The sequence below is a fragment of the Hemibagrus wyckioides genome, linkage group LG11 (assembly GCF_019097595.1).
Source record: "Hemibagrus wyckioides isolate EC202008001 linkage group LG11, SWU_Hwy_1.0, whole genome shotgun sequence".
Taxonomy (NCBI): domain Eukaryota; kingdom Metazoa; phylum Chordata; class Actinopteri; order Siluriformes; family Bagridae; genus Hemibagrus; species Hemibagrus wyckioides.
This window is the reverse complement of record NC_080720.1, coordinates 30530180-30553058: the sequence shown is the minus strand read 5'-3', so window position 1 is coordinate 30553058 and position 22879 is coordinate 30530180. Positions and strand designations below refer to the sequence as shown.

The window sequence follows — 22879 nt, the reverse complement described above, 5'->3', positions numbered from 1 at the left end:
TCTACATTTAAAGCTTTTTCCCTAAAACTACATCCAATTATCTGGCTTTAATTCATATAATCATAATAAAGGACCATTATAGCCATTGTTGGAGGTAATAAAGGTACAAAAAGACATGAAAGCTGAGGCTTGAAAGCTGTTTATTGTTTTTTTCTACGAGCATGTATGCCTAAATTTAGCTGCAGAAAGCAACAACAACAACAATAATAATAATAATAATAATAATAATAATAATAATAATAATAATTCTAAAATTATATTTTTTAATTTTATGATAAAATGCTAAATTAAATTATACAATTATTATTATTATTATTATTATTATTATTATTATTATTATTATTTCCAGCTGTTTATATTAAAATCCTTCTTCAATTTCAACATATAAAATGTAAAGCCAAAATGCTTGAAACAATAAACACATGGTAACGTTGTAATTTTTATTTATTTATTTATTTATTTATTTATTTATTTATTTTTTGGCTTGCTGGCAACTGGCCCCACCATCCTGGTCCAAAAAGCCTCTGATGCTTTATGAAGCATTGAGCAAGTCAAGAGGGAGCGTATTGATGCTGAGTGGGGGAGTCGGCCTCTCTCTCTCTCTCTCTCTCTCTCCACACACACACACACACAGACACACACTTATGCACACCCCATTATTAGGAGCCGCTTGAGCGTGCATCTCTGGACGTCTTCAAGGGGATTAAAGCGACAATATTTTGACGTCTGCGCTTTGAAGTGTTATTGATTATTTATTCATTTATTGTTATTAGATTGTTATTATTATTATTATTATTGTTATTCTTTGGACCGTGGAACTCGGGGAGTGATCGTCCACGCGCTCTTGCCGTCTACCCCCGAACAGAGGAGCGCGCGCTGCCATTGTAGCCCATCGGTAACGGGGAAGCACCGTTAGTGCACGCGTCTGCACACACACACACACACACACACACACAGACAAAAAGGACATGTGCATGGAATAAGGAATTGAGCGAATGAGGTTGATTTGCGTCGTAGAAATCGTTGTTAACCGATGGGATTTGTGTGAGTGGAGCAGCAGCAGCAGCAGCAGCAGCCGCCTGTCACACAACAATAGCGCCCGGTGAGGCGCTGCTTTCTGTAGTAAAGAAGAGAGGGAAAAAAAGAAAAAGAGAAAAAGACAGGAGGGACAGAGGAAACCGCGGCCACCGAGAGCTCCCAAATGGGCTGCACAACATAAGCGTGTGTGTAGAAATCCGCCTTGCCATTTCTACTTGGACAGAAAATTCAACCATGAATTCTGCCGAGGCAGCTGAGGAAGGACCGAATGAGCCGGATACAGACCCGTTTTTCAAGACAGGTGGGCTGGGTGTATCTCTCTCTCTCTTTCTCTCTCTCTCTCTCTCTCTCTCTCTCTCTCTCTCTCTCTCTCTGTGAAGTGTGTGTAGTCTCTTTTGTCCAGTTGAACCCAAAGACCCGTTACACATAATGCTTTTGTTAAAAATTACGTTAAGATGACGTGTAGGCTGCTTATTGCCAGTGTGTGTGTGTGTGTGTGTGTGTGTGTTTGTTAATGATCCATATTAGATAAGTGTATCTTATATGGATTTCATGGCACACCCTGTGCTGTACATTTCACCACTCTATCCTCCTACATGGCTACAGAAGAGGCAACAGCCATGTTCCTCCCACATGCTCTCTCTCTCTCTCTCTCTCTCTCTCTCTCTCTCTCTCTCTCCCTCTCTGATGATGATGCTGGATGGAGTCTGTAGACTTACAATGCTCTGGAATGCCGACCGTCCTTGCATCCTTGCTACACACGAAACACTCTCTACAGGCCACGATCCGGCCCTGTCGTTAGTCGTTTGGTGGCTCTCTCTGCACCTGCTACTTCACTACTGATGTTGCGCTCCTGCACGCCGGGAGTGGCTGCCTTTTGTCGGCCATGACATTGATGCATGTTTCCGAAAGCCTGTTGATTCGCACCGAACAGCGACGACGTCCTCGGTCATCCCCTCGTCTAGAATTGTAGTTCAGATTCGAGGATTCCTAACCTAAGTGCCTTAGGTTTGCTGAATGATGGTGTGTGTGTGATACCAGTATCAAACCTCTGGTTATCCTGATCTATGGTGAATCATGTGACTCCACAGTCAACATCACAAACCTTCATGGCTTACCATATATCAGTGGATCGACTCGGAGGGAAAAATATAATATCTGGATCCGCTCTGGATCCATGAGCAAATCCAGTTCATCCAACCTGGAGTTCTGATCGCTCAGCCGTGGTTCTTTGGGCTCATGACTAAACTGTAAGCCTTAACATTGACCTAGTTCTCTACATCCCGCCCAGCAGATGCTTGTTCTTGGGTGCACTGGGCAGCTTTGTTTAAAAGCACCCTAAGCTACTGGATAACACACATTCTCCTTGTCTATCTACAGATGTGTATGTTTGCGTGTTTTAGAATCAAGTCAAGTGGTTTTAAGGTATAGCTTGTGTGTTATGCGCATACAGATGTGTGTGCTGTAGCTTCACTCCTTACCGGATGGCACATACAGCAGTAGGGATACATCAGTACTGATCCTGGTATCAAGTGTTGGTCTGATTCTGTGCTCATTTACTCGACTCGTAATAAAATGCTCCAATGCTAGCAGGCGACGCCACGCGATAATACGTAATTTAATCCTAGTCTACATTTTGCTAATGGGCAGATGACACAAAATGATGTTGGTTATGAAAATATCAAGAGGAGGATCTATAGCATCTTAATACAACGTGTATAACCCGATCCATTACATTTCTGGCATTTGGCGGACGCCCTTATCCAGGGCAACTTATATTTTAATCTGATTTTATTCAGCTGAGCAACTGAGGATTAAAGGGTCTTGTTTAAGGGTCCAGCAGTGGCAGCTTGGTGGACTTGGGATTCAAACTCACATCCATCTGAACACCTTAAACGCCAAGCTAGCGCATCCCTGTTTCAACATACTGTTTAAACCGCTACAGTATATATGTTACAGTATGTTATGACGTTTCAGTAGAGAGTGTAGAGGTGTCCAGAGCGTGGTCATTAAGGAGCCATACACTGGGCCTCATTTGTCATGCCTTATACACACAAATTTGTTCACTCGAGGGTTTACACATGCTAAAAATTCATGTAGTTTGGAAACTCAATTATATCTCACAAGCATGTGTGAGTTTTAGGTCATGTACATATAATAGGACTCTGTGATGTGAACCATAGTTGTTCGGGAAACAAAGAAATTCTACAGAAAACCAGACAAGCCATTCAACCAGTCGGAACAAAAGTAATAGTTTCGTATCGTCTGCAGTGGCTTTGCAGTATCAATGAAAGATTTGACCGTTTAGTCGTCATTTTATTATTGCCTTATATGGAATTTATGGGAGGGGCTAAATGTGAATCATTTCTGCTGTGAACCTGACACCTTATGTGGGAAGTACATGTCTCTGTAGCTGTGCATATACTGTGGCTTTACTTGTGCGTGCTTTCTCATATCTGCCCATGCGGCTGTCCTGGAAAAGCTCCTACACCCACCTGTGAGTCTGAACGTTGCAGAAATCAGGGGGCCTATAATACACAGTGTGTGTTCATCAGATGAGCTTGTTCACAGCACGAAACATAAGCAGGCACTTTAGGGCTGGGCTTGCTTTCACCACACGTCTAAAATCAGTCGTTTGTTCATGTTTAGTGATCTCAGTGGTTAATCCTGATCCAGTAGCAGTATTCAGCGAGAGAGAGAGAGAGAGAGATTCGTGTGTAAATGTTGGCAGTTTCAGTGATTCACGTGAACGAAGTGGACGTGTCGATGCCGAATCAGGTCAAACGTCTAAACAGCTCGGTGTCCTTTATAATTGTTTTTTTTTTCCCTCCTGAAAAGCAGCTTTGAGGCCGCTGAGTGCGCTTCTCTGGATCAGTAGATCACTGTCAGTATGTGAGGATGGACGGACACTCAATCACTTCAGACGGAACAGACGGATGCAGACAGACAGGGGTTTAAACATAGTGTGTGTGTGTGTGTGTGTGTGTGCTGTGCTCTTCAAAGAGAATTTCTGTACATTTACATTTCATTCTAAAGACCAAACATATTTTTTTCCTGTGCTCTTGATTGTAGCTAGGCTCCGTAAACATATTTACTGATCGGAATTCCCACGCAAATCCCACTTCGCCGACGTAAACACACCTGGCGTCAAAACGCAGGTGCACGAAATGCACGCTAAACACATTTCCACATGAATTTCGCTTCGGAATCTGACAGATCACAAGCTTCATTCAATGCGTATTAATGTTTAATGCCGCTCTTAAGACGTTATCGTTTCCATAGTGACAACTTTACTTAGACAGGGGGGTTGTAGTAGGGTGAGACGCTCCACGTAGAATATGGCTTAAAAGCCGTGTGATTGTTTATATGGTTACGTTTTCATTTGTTTCGAAGTTTTGGAAGGAGTCTCCAGTGTCAGTGCTTCCGAAAAAAATTCGGAAACCGAACCGGGTAAAGCTGAGTTTCGTTTATTTTTCTAATGTTGAAAGAGAGATAAAAAAAAGAAGCAATGATTCCATCCATCCATTATATATACTCGATTTATTCTTAATTAGGGTCATGGGGATCTGCTGGAGCCTATCCCAACACACATTGGACAAAAGGCAGGGGTACACCCTGGACAGGTCACCAGTCCATCACAGGGCCACATATAGACAGACAACCACACACTCTCACACTCACACCTATGGGCAATTTAGAATTACCAATCAACCTAATGTACATGTTTTTAGACTGTGGGAGGAAACCGGAGTAAACCCACGCAGGCACGGGGAGAGCATGCAAACTCCATACAGAAAGGCCCCTGCCTGTTCGAACCCAGGATTCAAACCCAGGACTTTCTTTCTGTGAGGCAACAGTGCTAACCTAAGTGAAAAGAATTTTTGAATTAATAGAAAAATCAAATATTTAGGAAAGTGCTGTGGATGTGCAGTAAATGGTGTTGAAAATAAATGTTTAAACATGTTGTCGAGTGTTGCTCACAGTGCTGCAGTAATTATTGTACGTTTGCTTGTGATATTCTAAATGACTCTAATTTAAAAAAATACAAGTAGTTTTTTTTTTTTCCTGAGCCATAGAACGTTCGATCGGAAATCAGATGTAATTTGATCTGGAGTATTGAATATGATAAAAAAAAAAAAGATGTATTGGACAGTGGAGTTCTGCATGCGTATTGTTATTGGATCGATATCGACCTAAAATGTTGAGTGAGTGGATTTCCTCTGCTATTTATTTATTTATTTATTTACTTATCTATCTATCTATCTATCTATCTATCTGTCTGTCTGTCTGTCTGTCTGTCTGTCTGTCTGTCTGTCTGCCTATCTATCTATCTATCTATCTATCTATCTATCTATCTATCTATCTATCTATCTATTTATTTATTTATTTATTCATTTATTCATTTATTTATTCATTTATTTCTATAAATCTATGACATTAATGTGTAAGCAATCCGGGACTTTTTTGTTTTTTTGTTTTTTGTTTTTAAACATAAAGAGGTGGAGTAATGTAAGTAATATTATATCATGAGCAATATGGTCTTAGTAGCACATTTAATTTCTTTTTAATTTTTATTTATTTCTCTTGTGTAATCTGAAGCAGTCTGAGGCAAAAGAATTTCCTTGGGGATTCATAATCTTATTTTAATCAAAATTTGTAAGACGTATTGGATTATATTCAGATTTCTGATATCATACCGTATGTGTGTGTGTGTGTGTACTGTATAACACGGAAACTGGAGGAAATAATCCCTAGTTTGGCAACGTGTCCCGTAGTTTGTCATTTTGTGAGCCTTTTTTCTGCTGTTGGTTTAATATTCATGTCACTAATATGCAAATTGTGATCGATTCCCTGGCCTCTCTCTAGAGGTGTTGCTCTCGGGAGTACGGAGATTACACAATTAATGCTGTCATGCGTTCTGACTTCATATTTATCCGTCACTTTAGGCTCGGTTTGCTGTATTTGCAAATTACGCAACAGGGGAAATAAGTTTATTTTACGGGAAAGTAATTGAATTTGGCCATCACTCAAAAGTCTCCGGAGTTGCCAAATATGTGGCCTGGAAACCCAAAAGGTTAAGCCGCTTATATATTTATATGGGCTTTTTCCCATGGATTACCTACTACACGGGGTAAATGTGTCACAGACAATAATCTGTTTTCGGAGACACTAAAGGTTGCCAATGCAAAAAGCGCACAGAGAAAGTGCTCCTGATTTTATCGAGTCAGCCAGATAATATCGCCCGTGGATCATTTTCTGTGCTTTCGTGTGCCCGAGTCGTGGTGGTCCTGTGTGAAAAATCGTATTATCTCTCACTTACATGTTTATGCATCATGATAAACGTGTTGAGAATGACTCGGTCTGCTTTCCCCCCCCGAGGGTGTCTGTTACAGAAGGGTCTCGAATTCCAAGAGTAAAAAAAGAGGAAGCATGCATCCCCGTGTCTCTTAAGGAAGCTGCCGTTTCCTTACAATGGATCATGTGAACATTTAAGAGTGTTAGTCTGAAAAGGAACAAGACTGAGGGGTAGAGTTTGGTTCATTCTGCTGTAATAAACTGCAACGGATCCAGACGTGACTCCAGACGCTGTAATGACTGGAATGAAGACTATTTACTGAATGAATTTTTTATTTTTATTATTTTCTTTAAGAAAAAGTGCTATTTTTTCCACCCTGATAAACATTTAGAAATGTTAGAAGATTTAATACAACAATATCCTGATATTTGGATGGAGAGACCATTCCAGAAACCTGTATTTATACCATAACATTTCTGGGAAACGTTCCTCCTTGTACTTTTTTTTTTTAATAGAAAAATGTCTTCCTAAAATGCTCAAAAAACAGCAAAATAATTATGACATTAAAAATATAATTCGTAAATACAACAATATCAGTACAAATATTTTGTTTGGAAAATCAGAAGATTCATTTTCTCTAACAGTGGCTCTGAGACCAGTTCCAGCTACAAGATTTCTATATTAATGCCCTCTTTATCGTTTCCATAGTAACAATTCCTTCACATGGACTTAAACCTAGTAATAGACAGTAAAATGAAAACTGTGTACTGCTGTAACAGAGAAAAAACGTATAATCGTTAATATGGGGGAAACTTTCCGGAAGGAGTCTCCAGTGTTTTAGGGCTCTGGTTCAGACAGTCATTTTTCCGCCAGAGGTCTTCGTTTAACCTGAAGATGGAAAGAAAAAAAGATGCTAGAGATGAAATTACTTCAGTTCTTATGTATGCGCTAACAAGACTTGGTGTTATGGATGTTCCATGACAATAAATATAACGTCCATCCATTTTCTATCCCCACTTTATTCGTAATTAGGGTCACGGGGGTCTGCTGGAGCCTATCCCAGGACACATTGGGTGAAAGGCAGGGGTACACCCTGGACAGGTCGCCAGTATAAATGTAACAATTAACGGATAAAAAGTATGACATGGTGTTTTGGCAAATTGCTGAGGTATAAAATGAATAAAACATTTGAAAACGTAGAAACCATGTGCTGCTTCGCCTCGTTGTTTCCTATAACAGCACTTTCCTAAGTGTTTTATCCCGTAAATAATAACACAGGTGTTTTCCTCGAGAGCTTTTCTAGGCTTGTAGTGATGTTGAGAATCAAGGGGAAGGTGTACAAGACGGTGGTGAGACCGGCCTTGCTGTATGGTTTAGAGGCAGTGTTACTGAGGAAGAGACAGGAGTCAGAGCTGGAGGTAGCAGAGCTGAAGATGTTGAGGTTCTCTTTGGGAGTGACACGGTTGGACAGGATTAGGAACAAGTACATCAGAGGGACAGCTCATGTTGGACGTTTGGGGGACAAAGTTAGGGAGGTCAGATTAAGATGGTTTGGACATGTCCAGAGGAGGGAGAGTGAGTATATTGGTAGGAGAATGTTGGACATGGAGCTGCCAGGCAGGAGGCAAAGAGGAGGTATATGGATGTAATAAATGAGGATATGAAGCTAGTGGGTGCAAGTGTTGAGGATGCAGAAGATAGGGATAGGTGGAGAGAGATGATTCACTGTGGCCACCCCTGAAGGGAAAAGCCGAAAGAAGAAGAAGAAGAAGAAGAATCACTTCTTCTTCTTCTTCTTCTTCTTCTTCTTTCGGCTTTTCCCTTCAGGGCTGCTATGATCTATTGATGCAGATTTTCTGCTCTAGAAGGAATCCACATGGTGTTAGTCTGAATAACACGGCTTGTGGTTTGAGGTTTACACCAAGCAAACAAAAGTCACCCTGCTCTCTCCGAGCGGGTTCCAACTTCCCAGAGGACGCATACAGTAACCTGCTGTCCGTCCCCCTGCTTCATTTCATACATCTTTTCAAAAAATCTCCCTCTCAGCACCCAGACTACAAAGCAGAGCGATTTGCCGAAGCAGCGTTTTACAGCATCCGTAGTGGACATATGGCTTAATGGGGATCGCAAGAAAAACCACCAGCATGCATTACTACACATAAGGGTAGACGATCGCTCTTGAATCATCGCTCATTCTCCAGGGAGGAGGAGAAACAACTCCAACACGCATGTACAGTACCGCAGCCGTGCAGCACAGGATCTCTCTCAAACCCGTGGCTGAGGGTCAGAAGTGTTGCTGTAGCAACTGTTGCCAAGATCTTCAGGCTGTGAGATGGCGAAATCAATTGCATAAGTATTTATGGACTCCAAAAATGATTGCTGGCTTCGTTTCAGGGCTTTCCTGAAGCTCTGCAGTCATGACCGGTCGGTGGATGACGAAGCACTGATCACCAAAACCTGTCTGGATTTGTTGTTGTTTAATTAATAACTAAGCTGAGTAAGTAATAAAACACTCAGGGATGTGATGTTGTGGGAAAATAATCCACAACGGCGGTGTGCAGAGCAAGTGTTTTATTCCTCTTACACCACAGCAATTTGCAGTTTGGTATTTAACTCCAAATGACATGGTTTTTTTATTTTATTTTTATCCATTTATTGTTACTTTTCTTTTTCTTTTTCTTTTTTTTTTTACATTTTTTAAATGTCTGCAAAAAAGGTATTTCCTGTTATCACTTAGCTTACCAGTTCTATCATTGGACACAAACTGGAGACATTTGAGTCAGTGAGGAACAGGAGGTCCCTGAGCAAACTGCTCTACATCATGGACCGTCTCACCGCTGCAATACACTCTATCTATCTATCTATCTATCTATCTATCTATCTATCTATCTATCTATCTATCTATCTATCTATCTATCTATCTATCTATCAACAAACCAAGAAAGCAACCTTTCCTGCAGCAGGAAATATAACTACTCATACTGGAGACTCCTTACAACGAATACTAAATAAATTATCTTAACAGAAAACCACCAACATCGCTTTGTTATCTTATACATCAGTCTTAGGTCACGTGAAGCATCCGCCAATCCGAATCCGTGTGAAGAAGCGGTTACTATAGAAACCATACAGTAACATTTAAGGACACGGTATAAGCTTTAGATTTGCCTTAAAGACTGAGCCGCTGTTAGAGATTAATGAGCAATATCATCTCTGTATGCGATATCAAACGATTCTGTCCACATTTGCCAGCTCTATTATTTCATTCACCTCATTTCTGGCTTTTGGTCAAGTTCTGATCTCATGCTTCATACTTCATATTTCACACACACACACACACACCAGACCAGTGCCAGCTATTGTTCTCCGAGTTTGAATAGAGGAGGGTGTAGTGCACCCGTGGGTCAGAGTTTTATCCCGTCTGCCCTTGACTGGAGTCGGGTTCGCTCAGCCATTTGGCAGCGCCTCGCCATGATTGGTTTCATTTGGTGATTACGGAGCGCAGCCCATTTCCCAGTCCTCCTGGGAGGTTTTGTTGTTGGGGTTTTTTGGGTGCACTGTGATCCTGTAACATGGGAAGTCTTCCCTCTCTCTCTCTCTCTCTATAAGAGGTTTCCTGTCTATTGATAATGTTTTTTCGCCTCCATGTATGTGGATGTGTTTGTTTCAGCCCTACATTGATCATTTCCTCCTGTACAACACCATGACGTCGTCAGGAAACATGCAGAAGTGATGCATTCCATCATTATGAATTATTAATACAGCACTTTGTATTCAGTAGTCAATGGACCCTAAAAGGGTTGCCAGATCTTCATCATTTCCTGTTGAATTTAATATCTTGCACTGTGGGTTTTTTTTGTGTTTTTTTTTGGACTGGATATTTTGCATATATTTCGATGATTATTGATTCGTTTTAGTGTGAATATTTGGTTTAATTCGGATGCATGCATGAGGGACGTGATTCTGATCAACATGGAGTGTATAACAGGTTTTTAATGTTGTACAGCTATTTATTTATTTATTTGTTTGTTTATTTATAATAACATGTATAAGAAATAAAACATTTTATTTCAGGGTGTGATGTAAGGCGAAAAATAATCAAATACTGTAGCTATTGCCTGAAATCAATCCATCAGTTTTTATCTATCTAGAGTTACTTTTAATATGTGAAACAAGTTCCTGTTGTCAGTTGTGGTGTAAGAGCTATAAAAACATTAGCTGCATCATTTTGTGGTATGAACTCTGTGAGTAAAGTGTTCTCACTGAAAATCTCTCTCTCTCTCTCTCTCTCTTTCACTCTCTCTGTCTTTCTTTCTATCTCCCTCACTCACTCTCTCTCACTCTTTCTTACACTCTCTCTTTCTCACTCTCTCTGTCTCTCTCTGTCTCTATCTCTCTCTTTCTCTCTCTTTCTCACTCTCTCATTCTTTACCCCCCCGTCTCTGTCCCTGTCTCTCCTTTCTCTTTCTCTCCTTATCTCTCTCTCTCTCTCTCTCTCTCTCTCTCTCTCTCTCTATCACTTTCTCTCTCACTCTTTACCCCCCATCTCTGTCCCTGTCTCTCCTTTCTCTTTCTCTCCTTATCTCTCTCTCTCTCTCTCTCTCTCTCTATCACTTTCTCTCTCACTCTTTACCCCCCATCTCTGTCCCTGTCTCTCTTTTCTCTTTCTCTCCTTATCTCTCTCTCTCTCTCTCTCTCTCTCTCTCCTTATCTCTCTCTCTCTCCTTATCTCTCTCTTTCTCTCTCTCTCTCTCTCTTTATCTTTCTTGAAGTTATTACAACAACAACAAAAAAGATGCAGCTTGTCATGTTACTGAGTGAGAATCCTTGTCTCTATCCCTCTGGCAGGAAATTTACTCACTGCTACACAATATTCACAACAGAGACTCCGTTTTTATTTAAAATAAAATTACAATTTCTCCTTACAGAAACCATATCAACCAACGCGTGATGTAGGCGGAGCTCAGACCCAGTGTTTACTAGTGTGGAGAAGGAGGAGCGCTCCAAAGGTGTTGCGTTTGGAATGGCACAGTTATATGTACCTTTCTGTTGGTAAAGAGCGTGTGACTTATTTGTACTTCCTTCGTCTTTGCACGTTCACTTTGTAAACACTGGGCCTGTAGCTCCGCCTACAGCACGTATTAAATAGCGTCGTGGACGTGCATCCCAGAGCTAGTGCTAGACGAGCTTTTGTGGTTAAAATGTATACAATTTTTTATTTTTCTAAGAAAATGAGCGATGGTGTGGCTAGATAAGAGTCTTCTTCCTGGGCTGGGATGGAGGTTTAGAGCTCTTTGAAGCTGCATTTAAACTCCATTTTGGAAGAAGGCACCACCGAAGTGCACTATATGGAGAAAAATCCTGAAATGTTTTCCTTAAAAAACATCATTTCTTTACGACTGAAGAAAGAAAAACATGGACATCTTGGATGACCAGGGGGTGAGGGAATTATTGCAGATTTTTCTTCTGGAAGTGAACTTCTTCTTTAATGTTCAGGAAAGATGCCTGGTTGCTGTAAATGTTATGAATTTGTAGATATTACAATCTGTTTTATATAAAAAGTCAGAACAGTAACTTCGTAATTGGACTGCTATTTATTTTTATCACTGGGCTGATTGTGTCACACTGAATTTGTTCTTCATCCCTGTACACTACTTTCCTCCATATGCATCTGGTAACAGAAGCACCTTTGCGCGTGGTGTGTGCTAGCAGGAGTGGAGGATGGGAACGGCAGCGTCTGGTATGCGTAATTGAATAATTTTCCTCACCTTGTTCTCGCTGTTAGACCCATTAGCGCATGTGCTAGCCCTGCAGGCTTTGCAGAGAAGTAGGTGTGAATTTCCTGACACAACTCCTGTCTAACACGACTTAAACGCCGAGCGGCAAACGCATTCCTTTTTTAATGTTATGGCGCTGTTATCAAACAGGCAATGAAAATAAGTGGAAGGTTAATGAAAGCCGGAAACCGCGACTCAGACTGCCTCATTATTTGTATTGCAATGGGGTTTATTTCTTCCAGTTCTAATGTATGTGATTATTAGGAGAACCTTCAGATTCCCAGTTTGAAAGACAAAAAAAATGTATGAAATAAATAAGAGGAATTGTGAGAGCAGTCCTTCATTATGTCATGTGAGCTGCTTTGGCATCCGTTGCTGCTCGGATTCTCTGACACGGAGCCAGTGACCCAATGAAAATGCAGTTGTTGGATGTGCTCCCGTTCCTGCAAAAGGGCCAGACGAACTTACTGGTTGTTAACACTTAGAGGGTCGTACCGTCTCCAGACGCTGAGCGTTTTACAGGCTTGAAGCTCAGGGGTCGTATTCACAAATTCTACAAGTAGACAGCTTACGCTTTGGGATTTAAAGGCTGAAACTTAAGGATTGTCCAGATTCTTGGACCAATAACTGAAAAACAACTAGAGGTAGAATAACTCATGACATAACTTTATTAATGGAAAATTTGCGGTGTAAACCAAAGCTCTATGGTTGCAATAAATGACCAAATTCTGGTCTAATATTTGATATGAAATTTGTTTTAACAGTTTTCTGCCACCAAGAGAATGAGCTTAATGAAATAACCCTGTGAATATTTTGCATAACAATAAAGAAAGGGGTTACTATTAGAAGTAGGACAACAGTGTATGTGATTGAAGCGAGGCAAAATAGCAGAAGTAGAGTTCATTTCCCTATGATGAAGCTAGCTGAGAAGTTAGCCTGCGATGTGTTCTCAACAAACCCCGGGGGTTCAGAAAGGATGCTAATGTACAGCTTTCTGACATTAAACAAGAATCGAGAATGGTTTCAGGCTATAAAAAGTTTGAGGAGTCCTTGTCAAGAGCTAGCGCAGTCAAGGTAACGTGTTAAATATATCGAATAACAAAAAGGTTCCATGCCAATACATGTGAATTTTATTTGTGTGTTACTTTATGCATTGGGATTTCATTTATGATTCTATAGAGCAGTCTGTACTGCCTCATTCGTTCCTCTGTCATCTGGAGCGACTGTCAAAAATCGTATTGAATACATTCTCTAGCCACTTTAATAGGAACACGGTCGTAATAGGAATATCACCTGGTCTTCACGTGTACAGTTTGTTTCCTGTTCTTCACTGACAGGAGAGACCCCTGACCTGATCTTCTGCCGTTCTACCCCAGCTCACCCCGCCGTTCTACCCCAGCTGCAAGTGGTCATTTTGCCGCCTGTAGAACTTCCGCTTACTGGATGCATTTTTGTTTTTAGTGCCATTCTGTGTAAGCTCTAGAAACCATTGTGTGTGAAAATTCCAGGAGCTCAGCACTTTCTGCAATAGTCAGGCCAGTCTGTCTGGCACCAGCGTCCATTAAATTCACCAAGATCACAATGTTTTTCCTTATTTTGATGTTTGACGTGAAGCTCTTGACCCTTCATCTGCCCATGATTGGCTGATGGGATGTTTCCATTAATGTGCAAATGTACAGCTATTTCTATAAAGCTGGTCTGCTGCAGGTCTGTGAATAGATTTAAGAATGAGACTCTTTAACTCTTTTTTTTTTTTTTTTTGCTGGTCATTTGAAACCTCAAACAACAAATCCATGGTTACACCACGGCCCAGTCTGCAGCATAAGCATGGTGTAAATCAATAAGTCTGGACGTAGTGGAGCAACGCTGGCACATGATACGCTAGCTTTTTATTTCTTTCAGATCGTTTCAGTCATTCCCTGAAAGGTCACCTCATCAGATTAAAAATGGATCTTCTGAGCTTTATGATCAGCTGCAGAGTTTGTAGATGATTGCAGAAAATTCTGCTTTGTTTTATTCAAAGTGCAGTGGTTAGATTTAGGTTTATATGTTTGCCCTTCTAGATTGATTTTCACCATTTTACAAATCAGAAACCCAATAACTCCAATATTTTTATAAATTGAATGCTTGTTTTTCAGCGGAAAACAACAGATTTATCTCTCTAAACAAAATATTCTAATGCGATCAGCCAGAATTGTTACATACTGGCTCTACGTACACTATATTGGCAAAAGTTTTGGGACACCCCTCCAAATCATTCAGTTCAGGTGTTGTTTTTCAGGGGTTGGGCTCGGCCCCTTAGTTCCAGTGAAAGGAACTCTTAATGCTTCAGCTTTATACCAAGACATTTTAGACAATTTCATGCTCTTTGTGGGAACAGTTTGGGGATGACCCCTTCCTGTTCCAACATGACTGCACACCAGTGCACAAAGCAAAGAGTCCTGACCTCAGCCTGATAGAACACCTTTGGGATGAATTAGAGCAGAGACTCTGAGCCAGACCTTCTTATCCAACATCAGTGCCTGACCTTACAAATTCACTTCTAGTAGAATGGTCAAAAATTCCCATAAACTGTTATAGCGAGCCAACTCCATATTACATTCATGTGCATGTGAAGCCAGACGTCCCAGTTTTGGTCTGTCTCACAGTCTCCGCTCTAATTCATCCCAAAGGTGTTCTATCAGGTTGAGGTCAGGACTCTGTGAAGTTCCTCCACACCAAACTCTCTCATCCATGTCTTTATGGATCTTGCTTTGTGCACTGGTATGCAGTCATGTTGGAACAGGAAGGGGTCATCCCCAAACTATTCCCACAAAGTTGGGAGCATGAAATTCAAGTCCAAAATGTCTTGGTATGAAGCTGAAGCATTAAGAGTTCCTAAGGGGCCGAGCCCAACCCCTAAAAAACAACAGCTGAATTCAATGATTTGGAGGGGTGTCCCAAAAGATTTGGCAATATAGTGTACAGTGTTCTTCTCTGGAAAAAGGAGAATCTCAGAAGCATCTGTATAATCCAAAATAATTAGCTGATTATTACATTTTGGAAACAAATCTTCGTATTTATGAACGGGGTGAACTTTCATCAAAGTTATTTTTCTGTATGTGAACGAATTTTACTCATTGTATTTACGTGTCTCTCATATTGCTCTTCTGAATTTGTGATATCGCTGTAAAGCCATTGTTCTCACTATTCACATTAAACATGTTAAAATTACACCTTTACAAAGTCACTACCTGATTGTGCTTTATTTATTTATTTTTTAATCTTCAAACCTAATTGTGAATTCTTGTCAACCAGACATATGCATTGCAACAGTAAGAAATTGTCCTGAAGATTTAAAGAGACAGCGAGCGTCAGAGGCAGAACAGAGCGGCAGGGAAAAGCAGAGGCGGACACAGAGGATGTGTTTGCATGTAGAGATATTGTAGGTGACACGATGCTAAATCACAGAGCCTGTGTGTGTAAAATATCCTCTGGTGTCCCGCAGGATCGGCGGAAAGCATCTGTTTTCTCAGTACATTTAACATGTCATGTTCAGGAACAGTCTCCTTCATTCAGGTTAAATAGTTTATGCAGTCCGCATGGAGAAATGGAGGGAAGCCCTGGAGTAGGCAAGGAGAGAGAGAGAGAGAGAGAGAGAGAGAGAAAGAGAGAGAGTGTGTGTACTCAATGTCAGCTGTCTGGCTTTATCTGTGTTATGGATGCATACATGTCAGCAGTGTGTGTGTGTGTGTGTGTGTGTGTGGCCAGATGTGACTGGTCAGGATTATACACACTAAAGATCTGGTGTAGGATTAAGGAAATGTCCAGGCGTCCAAATGTTGCCAATATTTTCTCAGTATTGGATTGTAACAGTCAGGGTTGCCAGATTGGTATGAAAGATTCCAGGCACTACATTCTTTAAAAAAGATCTCACTGGCATGAAAGGGTTTTTTATTTATTTATTTTTTAATTTTTTAATGAAATGCAATTCTTTGAAATAATTCAGCATGACCCAAACTGAAAAGGTTAACAGCAATTAATAAAAAATAAATAAATAAATAAAATTGTGTTGTCAAAGAGTGAGAAGATTCAGACTTCTGAAATCAAAGTGTATAAAGAATCCTCTTAACAATAAATAATCAAGTCAGCATTCATGATAGGGAAATAAGCTACAAAGCTTTAACAGACGCATTACTTCTGTAATAAATAAAGAGACATATAAATAACTTTAAACATTTCTGATCCCAGAAAATCCCTGATGTCCATCACTGAGGAAGAGACAGGAGTCAGAGCTGGAGGTAGCAGAGCTGAAGATGTTGAGGTTCTCTTTGGGAGTGACACGGTTGGACAGCATTAGGAACGAGTCCATCAGAGGGACAGCTCATGTTGGATGTTTGGGGGACAAAGTGGGAGGACAGATTAAGATGGTTTGGACATGTTCAGAGGAGGGAGAGTGTGTATATCGGTAGGAGAATGTTGGACATGGAGCTGCCAGGCAGGAGGCAAAGAGGAAGGCCAAAGAGGAGGTATATGGATGTAATAAATAAGGATATGAAGCTAGTGGGTGCAAGTGTTGAGGATGCAGAAGATAGGGATAGGTGGAGAGAGATGATTCGCTGTGGCCACCCCTGAAGGGAAAAGCTGAAAGAAGAAGTTCTGATCCCAGACAGTCGTGCCAAAGGAAGCTAGATAGGAGAAATCTCTCAATCTGCCAGTAATATAGTCTGACATGGCCATTTTGTTTTAAAGTGCGTTGCTTTCCTAGGGTCTTTTAATCTTATAGGAGTAAATGAATAAAGCTGTGTGAATTAATGCAGTATTGAATAACACTGTCTGAGTGTAACTCTTAGCTGCTGTTCTTTCCTTTTCCTCTCAGTTCCGTCTCTCTCAGCTGGGTCTCTAAGGAACGACGGCGTGAAGGCTGCTGATGTCCTGACGGTTCTGAGGGAAAAGGTCGCCTTTGTCTCAGGTCAGCACCAGACTGCTTTTATTCACTTTATGCAACGATTAAACCTGTTAATTAATGAATCCTGACAAGAAAAAGGAATTCTTCTGTGAGATGTGATATGTTTCTGAGGTTATATGTGGTTGGCTGAGTGATTTAACACAACACTGGGAATCTGTCTTTCAGGAGGCAGAGATAAGCGAGGAGGACCCATCCTGACCTTCCCTGCCCGCAGCAACCACGACCGAATAAAGCAGGAGGACCTGCGCAGACTCGTCACCTACCTCTCCACCGTGCCCAGGTGCTCCAAACACTCCTGATTTATCTCTGCCGTGCACGTGAGCCTCTCGTGTGAGCTGCACTGTGAGAACCACCAGGTGCTCTAGTGGGATGGTGTGAAGCGATTTCGAAAAGAATGAATAAATGCATGTTTGAGGCAGTGGAGACTAGCCACTGATCTGAGCAGATGGTGTGTCACTGCAGCTGTCAGGCACGATAATAAAGTCGGGAGGGCAAAAGAAAATCAGGTGTCATGCTTATGCTGATCTTTAATGACGTCCAGGAATTAGCTGTAAAGAAATTCCAGGTTAAGTTGCTTGTACCGTCATCAACGCCATCACGCTTGGCGTCTCATAGATTGCTAATTAGCTGTGGTAAATAGCACCAGAATTGCCAAACACATAAATATTTCAAAAGAAACATGTAATGTGTTTTACTGTGTTTTTCTAAGCGTTACGGTGGGTCAGCTTGCTAACTAGCTGTCATGTTTGTTTTATTTTCTTCTAGGTAGGTAACACTAAGCAACTAGCTCACAGTAGATATGAAGGAAGCTGTGGGAAAAACAGGCAAAATAGGAACACATAAGTACTACAAATACTACAGAAACTGACCATGCTAGGTGTTGACAGTAGCTAGCATTATGTCTAGTCTGTTTTGTTTATGTTACGTCTGACTAGCAGGAAATATGAAGGTACCTAGCCATTGTTATATCGTAGCTAACGTCACATAATCTATACCACAACACCACACGAGTTTCCTAAACTACATGTGGTGAATAGATTTTAAATGAAGACACAGTGAGAAATTAGTATGAGCCATTGTATGTTTATTTTTCTATCTAAAAATCTAATAAATCTAGCTAGTTAACACTGAGCAGCTAGTTTACAGTAAATATATGAAAGAATCTGTGTGGAAAAAAGTACGACAAATTTAGCTAGATGTTACCATACTAGATCTGAAGCTACCATACTAGATGTTGATAGTAGCTAGCATTAGGTTTAGTAGCTCACAGCTGACTAGCAGCAAAAAAATAAGCTAGCTAGCCGTTGTTAGATCGTAGCTAACATCCATCCATCTGCTATACCCGATTTATTCCTAATTAGGGTCACGAGGATCTGCTGGAGCCTATCCCAGCACACATTGGGCGAAAGGCAGGGGTACACCCTGGACAGGTCTCCAGTCCGTCACAGGGCCACACCTATAGACAGACAACCACACACACTCACTCCTATGGGCAATTTAGAATTAACAATCAACCTAATGTACATGGTTTTAGACTGTGGGAGGAAACCGGAGTACCCGGAGTAAACCCACAAGGCATTAGGAGAACATGCAAACTCCACACAGAAAAGCCCCTGCCTGTTCGAACCCAGGACCTAAGCTATGCTAACCACTAAGCATCACATACATCACATAATTTATACCACAACACCACACAAGTGTCCTAAACTACATGTGGTGAATACATTTTACATGAAGACACAGTGGGAAATTAGTATGAGGCATTGTTTTATTGTCTAGCTGAAAATCTTTATAAATAAATACTTTAGCTGCATATGCTCGCTGTTGATAGTAGCTAGCGTTACCCTTAATAGCTGACTATCAGCAAATCTAAGCTAGCTAGCAAATGTTAGACCCTAGCTAGCATCATATCATTACTCAAAAACACAAAAGTGACCCAAACTGTCACAAAAGGTTTGGACGAAATTCATAGAACAAGTTCCATTTAAAAATGAAGACGCTATAAGCTAGGTAGCTAATCCAGGGTGTATTCCTTCCTCATATACAGTGTTCCCAAGTAGCTGGTGAAAAGAAAACGAGGCAAGGCTTTGTTATTAGTGTTGTTATTTTCACAGTTTACCAGAAAAAGACATAAACACTTCGCAGGAGCGTGGTAACTGCTCAGAATTCATTCTGTTGCCGCTTATAAACGTGATATTCACTGTGTTTGGTCTTTATTTGTCACTGCGTTGGAGCAGGTTTATTGTGATGCTGTCTCCACGAAAATCCCAGCGAATCTACATTTACAGCTTGCAGTGTGAGAAAACACAAAGCCTGGGATTGTTTTATCGTAATGTGAGTCGTTGTAATTAAACACTCAACACTGCATCAGTACAGATTTAGAGTTTACACACGGAGACTTGGATACATTCAGTTTTACTGGGACAAGCTTCATGAAAATGTTCTGGTCTTTTAACTACTCTCTCTCTCTCTCTCTCTCTCTCTCTCTCTCTGACTTTCTATTTTTTTCTCTCTCTGTCTGTCTCTCTTTCTCTGTCTGTCTCTGTGCCTGTCTTGCTCTAACTCTCTCTCTCTCTATCCCTCTCTCTTTGCCCCCCGACTCTCTTTGTCTGTCTCTCTCTCTCTCTCTCTCTCTCTCTCTCTCTCTCTCTCTCTCTCTCCATCTCTCTTTCTCTGTCTGTCTGTCTGTCTGTCTGTCTGTCTGTCTGTCTCGCTCTGACTGTTTCTCTGTCTGTCTGTCTGTCTGTCTATCCGTCTCTCTCTGTCTCTCTCGCTCCATCTCTCTCTCTATGTCTGTCTTTCTTTCGTTCTCTCTGTCTCTCTCTGTCTCTCTCTCTCTCTATGTCTCTGTCTCTCTCTCTTTCGCCCCCCCCTCTGTCTCTCTCTCTCTCTCTCTCTCTCTGTCTCTGTCTCTCTCTCTGTCTCTGTCTCTGTCTCTGTCTCTCTGTCTCTCTCTCTCTCTCTCTCTCTATATATGTCTCTCTCTCTCTCTCTCTGTCTCTGTCTCTCTCTCTCTCTCTCTCTCTCTGTCTCTGTCTCTCTGTCTCTCTCTCTCTCTCTCTCTCTCTATGCCTCTCTCTCTCTCTCTCTCTCTCTCTCTCTGTGCAGTGAGGATGTCAGTAAGCGTGGCTTTACCGTGATCATTGATATGCGTGGCTCTAAGTGGGACCTGATTAAGCCGCTGCTGAAGACATTGCAGGAAGCGTTCCCGGCTGAGATCTGCGTGGCCCTGATCATCAAACCAGACAACTTCTGGCAGAAGCAAAAGACCAACTTTGGCAGCGCTAAATTCACATTCGAGGTTTTTGACTGCATGTTCTCATTTAGTGCTCGTCTCTGTTACACATTATGGCATGATATATTGGTTGGATTGCACGTTTACGTTAATAGAGACTTGCTAAACTTTTGCTTAACTTGATAGGCAAGTCTCAAGACTCAAAAAGATTTGAGATGTCCGATAGCAGACCATATCTGACAGCATAACTACTGAGCAATGGAAGACAGAAATAGTAATAGTTTATTGGTTCATCACGTTACATGAAATTTCTAAATCTCAGGATTTTCTGAAGGCCACTGTAGCTTCCACTGCAGGAACTCAAGGACTTCAAGTGCTATATTTAGATCCTGTGTTCAGTTAGTATGTGAGTTTTGGGGTGGTGGTACCTCATGTGGTTAAACTTCTGGGTTTTTGATCGGAAGGTCAGGGTTCAAGCCCCTGCACCGCCAAGCTGCCACTGTTGGACTCTAGAGCCCATCCCAGGGCCAGTGCATCATGGCTGACCTTGCACTCTGACTCCAACCTCTAAAGCTGGGATATGTGAAGAAAGAATTTCACTGTGCTGTAATGTATATGTGACAGAAATAAAGCCTTCTTCTTCAAATTACTACACTAGCTAGCTTAGCCTAGAGGCTCTGTGGTTAAACGTTTCCTGGTGTCTCTTCATCATCTAGTTTCATACATGGCTGATCCAAAGCTTCATAACGTCTGTTATTTGTTATAAAGAGTTCCTTGTTTGATCAAAGTGGCTTTCAGTTGTTTCCTGGTAAGGTGTATTTGTGGTTGATTTTAATTAAACTCTTGTTCCTCACAGACGAGCATGGTGTCTGTAGAAGGTCTGACCAAACTGGTGGACCCATCCCAGCTGACGGCCGACCTGGACGGCACGCTGGAGTACGACCACGTCGAGTGGACGGAGCTACGTGTCTCTCTAGAGGAGTTCACGTGTGGAGCGCTGCATCTCCTGTCGCGCCTAGAAGAGCTTCAGGAGACAATTTCACGTCAGGAGATGGCCGCAGATGCCGAGGAGGCACGAAGGCTGCTAGAGGAGCACGCACGTCTGAGAAAGAGTGCCACCAAAGCACCTGTGGACGAGCTGGAGCAAGAGGGACAACGTCTGCTGCAGAAAATCAGGGACGGCGGGGATGGACGGCTCTCTGGAGGACCCGACTTTCAGAGCCTGGTTCCCAAAGTCGCAGCTCTGCTGGACAAACTGCAGGCTGCACGTCAGCACCTGTTACAGGCCTGGCACATGCGCAAACAGCAGTTGGACCAGTGCTTCCAGCTCCGACTGTATGAGCAGGATGCAGAAAAGGTCAGGGGGAAAGAAATATTTTAAAACTGTGAACTACTTTAGATTGCTCGTTAGAGAAATCTGATTTTATTGGAGCTATTTTTTAGGGTCGTTAACTAGCTCTGAAGTCGTTAACTGTGCTGAACTAGTTGGTTTCAATTTGCATATCGTATATTTATAAATTCTTCCTTTTTTATGATAGAGAAAGCATAGATACATATATCCTTATGGTTTGGTAGACATTAACACCTATATTATTCGACACAGATTATTTTTTAAATGTTTAAAAAAACACAAATTAAAATTAAATTTTTAAAAAATAAATAATAATAATAAAAAAACAGATTAAGGGTATGTCAGGAAGTTGAGTGTATTTATTAAACATATTTAACTGTAATATAAGTTTGAGGTTATAACAACCAACAATTTTATATTTATAATAAATTGACAAAGTTGTGTCCATAAAATTATATTAAAATTATTACTACAAATAATTTTTATATATTAAATATTTATAGATTAAAAATCTTTAGCGTCATGCTAAATCGTGGAAATCGTCAGGAGAATGAATGAATCCCATGTTTATGTTTTTTTTTTTTTTTAAACAGGGAAACCCATGGAAATGTAGTTAGCAGTCAATGCTAAGCGCAAATACAGTGTCACGTTAGCTGTTTTTATTAACACGTCTGAGGGAAACTTGATGTTTTGGTCTGGTATTCACTGTCGTACAACGTCTGCGTGGAAGATATAACTTCTCTCTGCTTGCTGGCTACATCTTGTGTTAGTCACTATTGCCTAGCAGCAGTGTTCGCACAGATAGGTGGATGTGCTTGTCTTGCTAGGTAACTAGCTGAACGATTAGCCTGAGGTCCCACAGTTATAACCGTTCGTGTGTTTACCGTCTCGTAGGTCATCATAAGATATGATGAAATCTGGCTGATGTAACTGTCCTCTAAGTATCTAAAAGCTCTGTCCCTGTGTATTAGGGTAATAAAGGCTTAATGTACTGATGCAAATTATAACACAAGCCCTGGTACAGTAATTGGGCGAAAATGAAATTGAAACAGAATGATGATTCTTTGCTCAGGAACGCTGGAATGTTTAGTTAAGGATTTTTAATGCTGGAGTCATTTCCAAATGCTAAAACAGGGAGGTAATGAAGTGAAGAACGTTCTGGATTGTCATGAGCATGATGTGTCTCGTCTTCGCTCTCTCCCAAGAGGCTGGTTATTACGCAGGAGCTCACTTT

The 22879-nt window shown here is 41.1% G+C and overlaps 1 protein-coding gene across 2 annotated transcripts in view; it reads left to right on the top strand.

Annotated features, from left to right (window-relative positions):
* Positions 1 to 634: 634 nt before the first annotated feature.
* The window catches only part of kalrnb (kalirin RhoGEF kinase b), a 76976-nt gene continuing 54731 nt past the window's right edge, over positions 635 to 22879 (top strand). Inside the window, exons 1-5 of one of the 2 annotated variants that reach the window (XR_009206111.1) lie at positions 635 to 1339; positions 16970 to 17062; positions 17225 to 17339; positions 20168 to 20360; positions 21151 to 21651. Coding sequence is in view for 1 of the 2 variants with exons in the window: in XM_058403518.1 (XP_058259501.1) it covers positions 1273 to 1339; positions 16970 to 17062; positions 17225 to 17339; positions 20168 to 20360; positions 21151 to 21651 (969 nt within the window). In the remaining variant the exon portion in view is untranslated. The remainder of the gene's footprint in view (positions 1340 to 16969; positions 17063 to 17224; positions 17340 to 20167; positions 20361 to 21150; positions 21652 to 22879) is intronic. The other variant, XM_058403518.1, reaches the window with a different exon arrangement.